Source organism: Monodon monoceros, unplaced genomic scaffold (genome assembly GCF_005190385.1).
Source record: "Monodon monoceros isolate NGI ecotype Baffin Bay Population unplaced genomic scaffold, NGI_Narwhal_1 Super_Scaffold_15, whole genome shotgun sequence".
NCBI lineage: Eukaryota > Metazoa > Chordata > Mammalia > Artiodactyla > Monodontidae > Monodon > Monodon monoceros.
The window spans coordinates 85,913,697-85,920,987 of NW_021703771.1; the positions used below are offsets into that span (position 1 = coordinate 85,913,697).

General features: G+C 52.0%; 1 protein-coding gene across 1 annotated transcript in view; it reads right to left on the reverse strand.

Moving 5' to 3' along the window:
* Nucleotides 1–7,072, reverse strand: part of SFT2D1 (SFT2 domain containing 1) — a 16,344-nt gene extending 9,272 nt beyond the window's left edge. Inside the window, exon 1 of the mRNA XM_029224067.1 lies at nt 6,951–7,072. Within this exon, the coding sequence (XP_029079900.1) occupies nt 6,951–7,013 (63 nt within the window). The 5' untranslated portion in view covers nt 7,014–7,072. The remainder of the gene's footprint in view (nt 1–6,950) is intronic.
* Nucleotides 7,073–7,291: the final 219 nt, after the last annotated feature.

A 7,291-nucleotide genomic window follows, 5' to 3' on the forward strand; every position in this document is an offset into this window, starting at 1 on the left:
GGGAGCCCTCAGGCAAGGGAGGGAAGCTGGCCAGAGAAGGGGAGGGGCGAGTGAGGCCCTGCTTGCAGCTGGAGCTCAGTGAACACCATACCTCACTGTCTGTGCCGCTTGAGGCCAGGCCGCCCTTCTGGAACCCTCCTCCCAGCAGCTGGTGGCTGGCTGCAGGCAGAGGGCGGAGGGCCCAGGCTGCTGCAGGAGCTACAGCGTGAGCACAAGAGGACAGCTGTGAGCTACACGGCGGCGGGCACGTCCGCCCAGTGACTGGGACCTGGGGAGCCCCCGCAGCGTCTACCACGGGGCACATCTGACAACCTCAGCTACAAGTCACGGAAGCCCCGGCGTCCTCACAACCGTTATTAGAAACACACTTTGGAACGCACGCGAATTAACTGCAGGGGGACGACATCCCCGCATGTCACGTGGACTCCAACCAGATTATACGGGGCCGCACTCCACACACGTCACACGACGATGCGGCACACCGAAACGATTAAGCACACATTTCCTTCCACTGAAGTACCGCGGAACTGAAGTACTAACAATATTATTATATTAGTTAAATGTTACATTCGTTTCAGCTGTACAGCACCGTGATTCAATACTTTTATAAATTATATTCCCTTTAAGGTTACTACAAAATAACGGGGACATTTCCTTGTGCTGTACATCTCAGCTGCTCAGCTATTTCATACACACCAGTTTGTACCTCTTAATCCCCTCCTCCTGCATTGCCCCTCCCCCTTCTCTCCCCACCGGTAACCACTAGTTTGTTCTCTATATCTGTGAGTCTGCTTCTGTTCTGTTATGCACATCTGTTTTATTTTTTAGATTCCACATATAAGCAATAACATACAGTATTTGTCTTCCTCTTCATTAAGCTTAATGCTCTCTAGGTCCATCTGCATTGCTGCAAATGGTAAGCACACATTTACATTAAAGTACACCATTAAAACTCATTTTCCCAACAAGGCTGAAAAAGTATCAACAACAGATGTTTCAAGAAACTAGAAATACACAATAAGGATTTATATTCCAAAATTATTATTAACTTGCATTATCATATACTTAAAAGACCACATGCTTATAATGCATTTTCAAGAATAATGATGCAAAAATACAAAGTTTTATATGCAAAAGCTCAAAATTCCTTACCTCAATAGATTGATCTGTGAATCCTTATGCAGCATGAAAAGCAGATAAAAACAACTAAAGATTCTGTCAATGTAACATCCATCACTTTTGAACACATTTTAAATATTTTTTAAAATCTGATTTAATCCACAGACGTTCTTGTTTCCAGCAATGTCATCTGTTTATACTAAAACTGATCACTGTTTTTTAAACAAAGAATGAACCTGCCTATAAAAACATCTAAATTTCATTTTTATCTGATCAGGTAGAATACACATAGAACAGAATAAACCCAGAAGACTGCATATCGCACAGGGAATCACTGGTTTGTAAAAAAGGAGAAACGGTACCCTAAGTAAGCAGGGTTTCTAAGTGGTCAGTGCGAATACACGATGATGACGTGAGGACTTAATGAGAGTGGAAGAAGCATCTGTTTTTACTTCCTTTACAAGTTTCAATCACCCCATTGTTCTTAAGTTCAACTCAGTATTAAGCAGAGTCATTTGTATAAATAGTAGATATTTTTCCTCTCATTACCATCAGCCAAGTGATCTTTAAATCGAAACATGTAACAAATTCTTTCCATTTGTAAATTTGGAATATTTGATCCACAAGCAAATGACTTGTCGCAAGCCCTTCAGATTGCCCAGGATACAGAAACAAGTCACAGATTCCCTAACTCCCAATTGGGAAAATGATACAGTGCCCACCGTGCAAGAAAACCAGGCACTGCCCTGTCCATGAGGGAGACGGAGGGAGCCCGGACCCCGCAGACCCGCGTTAGCATGAGCTTGTAGGTGTGACGTGCTTGTCCAACGGGATCAGGAAGGAGCCCACCAAAACCAGCAACTATTCTGATCTTGTAAATTTAGTCTTAGCAAAGAAATACACATTGAAGTGGCCATCAGTTATTTTACTTATTTGTTATTAAAGGAAGAGGAAGCCAAGAATAAACCTCGTGAGAGCAGGAGCGACTCTCCCATTCGCCGGTGCCCTCTTCCTGCTGCAATAAATCAACCTCACCTGGAACCAGAACTTACTAAAAAAAAAAAAAGTTGGAAACAATGGAGGAAAATGTCTTCACCACAGCACCAACATTACAGGTGAATGAATGAACCCATGGCACAGATACGAGCTGCCTTCCTAGGGGATGGAGAAGCCGGGAGGAGAAGGACACCATCACAAGGGAACAGCGTGGGCACCTGGGCCTGGCTCCCGGGCCACCACCACTCGAATAAAGGGAACCACCGCATACATGGAATTCCTAGAACTGCTCCTCCAGAGACAGTGGTGGACGATGAGATAAAGACGAGAGGACAGCGAGCACAGAAGCAGACGCCCACGGCCCCTCCAGTGCGGTCCTGACCCACCTCCCCAGGGGTCCCCTCCCCGACTCAGAGGCTCCTCATCGCCGTCACCCACCGCTCTCCCAGGCATCCCCTCTCACTCAGCAGCCCCGACCACAGGTCCTGCCCCAGATCCTAGCAGAGTCTCGGGTGCTTTCTACATGCACGTTGACAGCCCAGCCTTTCTGTTCCTCACTCTCTCCTCTCCGACAGCCTCTGCTCTCCCCTCCACTCAGAGACCCTGGGACTCGCACTCCCCGAAATCACTCCAAGTCCAGGCCACACTGCTCTCCAGCTGCGACATCCTCCCCGGGGCACTGATTCAAGGGCTCCTGCCTGGATGCTTCGCAGCCTCTCGGGCCCCTTTATCCCCTCCTTTACTTCAATACAAAAGCGCAAGTTCCCTTTCTGCTCTATCCACCAGCAAAACCCTGGCATGACTCAAGCCCTCCTTCCTCTTCCTCTGGGTGGAGTCACACGGCAGGACGTGGCATCCTAACCAGGTCATCGCCAACTTCAGGGGGCCCTGGGCACTGCCTGCCAGGCATCCCAAGTGCACTGCTGTTTAAGTTGACCTGCCTTCTCACTGTCACCCCCTGACCCTGCCAACCCACCTCCATTTCAACCTCCAGTTCCTGCCCTGGCACCTCCCCAGTCAGCAGACACACTGCCTCTATTTCCCACAGAACACGGAAGCCCCGTGGGGATGCCTGCACCGCTTGCTGTTGCTAAACACCAAGCTCACCCTGGGAACACTCACCCTCCCTTCCTGGCCCCGGACCACAGCACAGGGGCAAAGGCCAACGTGTCCGCCCTGCTTTAGAGGCCAAGCCCCCTGACGTCCCAGGGAACTGACACGGCTGGCTTTTCTCCCCGTGTACAACAGTGAACCACATTCTTGCGGAGACCCCCTTCCATCAACCTGTGAACACGCGTAAGCCTCTTCCATCTTAAACAGACAAAAAGCCTGACTTCACCCTCCAGCCTCTGCTCAGTCATTCACTGATTCACTCAACAAATACCTACTGGGTGCTCCTGGGTGCTAAATGCGGGGTGAGGGCCTGGCTCTTGGTTAAAAGGCGCGGGTGGGGGGGGGGGCCTTCCCTGGTGGCGCAGTGGTTGGGAGTCCGCCTGCCGATGCAGGGGACACGGGTTCGGGCCCCGGTCCGGGAAGATCCCACGTGCCGCGGAGCGGCCGGGCCCGTGAGCCATGGCCGCTGAGCCTGCGCGTCCGGAGCCTGTGCTCCGCAACGGGAGAGGCCACAGCAGTGAGAGGCCCGCGTACCGCAAAAAAAAAAAGGCACGGGGGGGGCGGGGGGAAGCTGCCGGGCCCACAGCCCCTGAGAGGAGCTGCAGGCAAGGACAGCGGTTGGTCCTGCCCTTTCACCTCCCTGCACCCCCAGCCCCGAGGCTCTTTGTCTGAGGCCCTTAGGAGAGCTCCCTGTCCAACAGGGTACACGCTCCTCCTGACTCATCCCCCTCGGCCCTCCCAATCGCCCTCCTCCCCCGACCTCAGAGTCCATAAAACTGCCTGACCCCAGGCCTTCGCTGCCCCATCAGACCCCAGATCACCGCCCGTCCCTGGTTTTAGCCCCGGGCTGGTTACATCGCAGGAAGTGATCTGCGGCTGAATTAGCCCCTTCGTTTGTGGCTCTGCTTGAGCTGCTGAGCTCGTCTCTGCCAGGACCTGGCCCTCTCCAGGTTCCCAGTCTCCTGAGCTCCTCACTGAAAGCTCCAGAGGTCAAACCTTGGGCCTCCTCCCTTTTCTACTTACCCACAATCCCTTGGTTATCTCACGTACTTCCTCCCAGGAGCTCTAGAATCTGCACTCAGATGCTAGCTGGCATCTCACTCAACATCCAGATGACCCCCCAACGTGCGCCTTCCATGTCCCAGTCAAGGGCGACTCCATCTCTCCAGCGGCTCAGGTCAAAACCAGAGGCACCCGGGCCCCTCCAGCAGCACTCTGACACCCAGCCCGTCAGCTCTGCGCTCGGACCGTTTACAGAGCCTGGCCACTCTCACTTTAAGCCACCGTCACTCCCACCTCCCTGACCCAGGTCTCTTCCCAGGACCACTACCCTAGTCCTCGGACCAGGCTCCAGCTGCCACTCTTGCCCCTGCAGCCTGTTCTCCACAGACCAGCCAGGGCGACCCTTTAAAATCCAAGGCAGTCACATGCCCGCTCTACTCAAAACCCAACAGCTCCTCAGCACGCTCAGAGTAAAGGCTGAAGTCCTTACTGTGTCCTGCAAGACCCCACATGACCTGGAGCCCACCTCCCACCTTCCCGCTTCCCTGGCCCTTGGCTCCAGACACCCTGTGGCCTCTCTACGGGCCTTGAACGTGCTGAGCCTGTTCTCAGGATCTATATTTGCGTGAGTTGGGAGATATTTACTTGTACGGGTTACCCAGATATCCCAGTGCTCTTCAGATCTATGCTGTAATGTCACCCTAAAAGACACATCTTCCCTGACCATCCAACACAACAAGATGATCCCAACCTCATCCACCCACTTTACCTTCTTCCATGGCACTTATCACGGGCTGACATATTTTTATATTTACTTGTTTATTAACTGTTTTCCCCAATTAAAATGTAAGTTCCATGTAGGGGAGGCCTTTGTTTTGGTCACTGTTATAACACCAGCATCTTGAACAGAGCCAAACATATGCAGGCACCAAAATATTTGTTGAATGAATAAATGATCACCTCCTCCGAACTCAATGCACTTGTCCATTCCAGTCAATCACTCCAATCTTTGGTCAATGACTTCTCTACATAATTTTTCACCCCTCTAGAGAGTGGGCTCAAGAGAAGTGGCACCACCACCTTCATGCCCCCAAGGTTTAGAGCAGCTCCGTCTAACAGGACTTTCTGCAATGCAATGCCCCAAGCAGGTACTGTCCTATGCATCAGCCACTGACTTACTTGCCCACCCAGCACCTAAAACGTGGCTGGTATGGCTGAAAAAGGAACGTTAAATTTTATTTAACTTAAATTTAAATAGCCGCATGTCGCTAGGGCTACTGTTTGTATAGCACAGACCTAGAGCATAACGTGAAGCACAAAACAGTGGTTTAATAAATGAGCTGGGGGCTTCCCTGGTGGCACAGTGGTTAAGCATCCGCCTGCCAATGCAGGGGACACAGGTTCGATCCCTGGTCTGGGAAGATCCCACATGCCACAGAGCAACTAAGCCCGTGCACCACAACTACTGAGCCTGTGCTCTAGAACCTGTGAGCCACAACTACTGAGCCTGCACACCACAACTACTGAGCCTGCACACCACAACTACTAAGCCCACGTGCCACAACTACTGAAGCCCACGCGCCTAGAGCCCATGCTCCTCAACAAGAGAAACCACCGCAATGAGAAGCCCGCACACTGCAAAGAGGAGTAGCCCCGCTCGCCACAACTAGAGAAAGCCCGTGCGCAAAGCAAAGAAGACCCCACGCAGCCAAAAATAAAATAAATAAATTTATAAAACAATTAAAATTAAATTAAATAAGTAAATGAGCTGGGTAAGCCATTGCTGCCTAATGGACGTTTCTCATATTACCATTTATAGGTTCTTGTATTACCATTACGATTTGCCAAACTGGTTAGAGTTCACTTAGAGCAGATGCCTGGCTTTCAGTCTCTGAACCCTCACAGACTAGTCCAGAATCCTGTTCACAAGAGGTGCTGTTTATAACAAGGAAGGAAGTTAGGACAAGAGAAGGGACAAATAAAAGGTCCTTATGTAATACCGTTTCATTTTAAATGTTCCACTTCTGTGACAGGCAGGCAAGAATTTGTCTGCATGCAAATAACAAAGATACTTATAAAGCAGTTCCTCCTGCACTATTTTTATCCCTCCTTTTAAAGGAAGTAACCCTTTTCAAGTCTCGTGGGTAAAGTACGCAGACAAGGATTGTTTTTTTAAAAAACCGCTTATGAGGGCTCAACTGACAACTTTTAATTCAGTATTATTTCACTTCTCAATGACCTGTGTTTTTTCTTTTCTCCCTCCAGTCTCCCTCCTTCCAAAAAACATACACTCACAACACCTCACTTAATTCCAGGGTCTAACAGATGCAACGAAGCTTTAAGATTTCAGCTTATGCAGCTGGCAGGACGAGTACCCGCACAGGTACTGCGCTGCCAGCCCGAGTTCAAAGTCCACACCAGGCGCAGAAAACCAAGCGGAGGCTGGGGAAGAGCAGCGTGGGTGCAAATGGGTTATTTGGGAAAGGAAGACATGCAGCGAAGTACGTTCCTGAGAGTCGCAAGGCCAAATTGGAGGTGGGGGGGTCTCAAAGTGAGCTTCTGTAGACTACATGGAAACCTGGAAAGCGCCCCAAGTTCTTCCCGGGAGGCCCGTGGCGCCCTCCCGCATCACCTCTGCAGGTAGAAGCGGCCCGCTGCCCACGCTCCGCGGCCCCGCCCCAACACACGTTCACCCCAGAGGCCGGAGGCAGGCTCCCTACCTGTGCAGTCAGGCCCTGCTCCTCGTCGTCCTGGCCGCTCAGGACTCGCCGAAGCTTCTCCATGGCCCTGCTCCCGGGCCGCAACGGCCCTTCTCGCCCGCCGAGAAACCCGGAACCGGAAACTCTTGGGGTCGACCGGAAGTCCGGGTATCCCGCTTCCGGCGCGTCGGCGCGGCCCTTGCGGCCTCCGTAGCAGCGTGCGCATGCGCGTCGGGTTCCGCCGCTGGCCTGTGTGGGCCCTGTGGCCGCGGGCGGGGGGGGGGTGCGTGGGGTATGGCGTCCACGTTGTGCTAGCTGCTCGCCGGCCCGCGGGGCGGAAGCTGTAAGGGAAGGACGCGGAG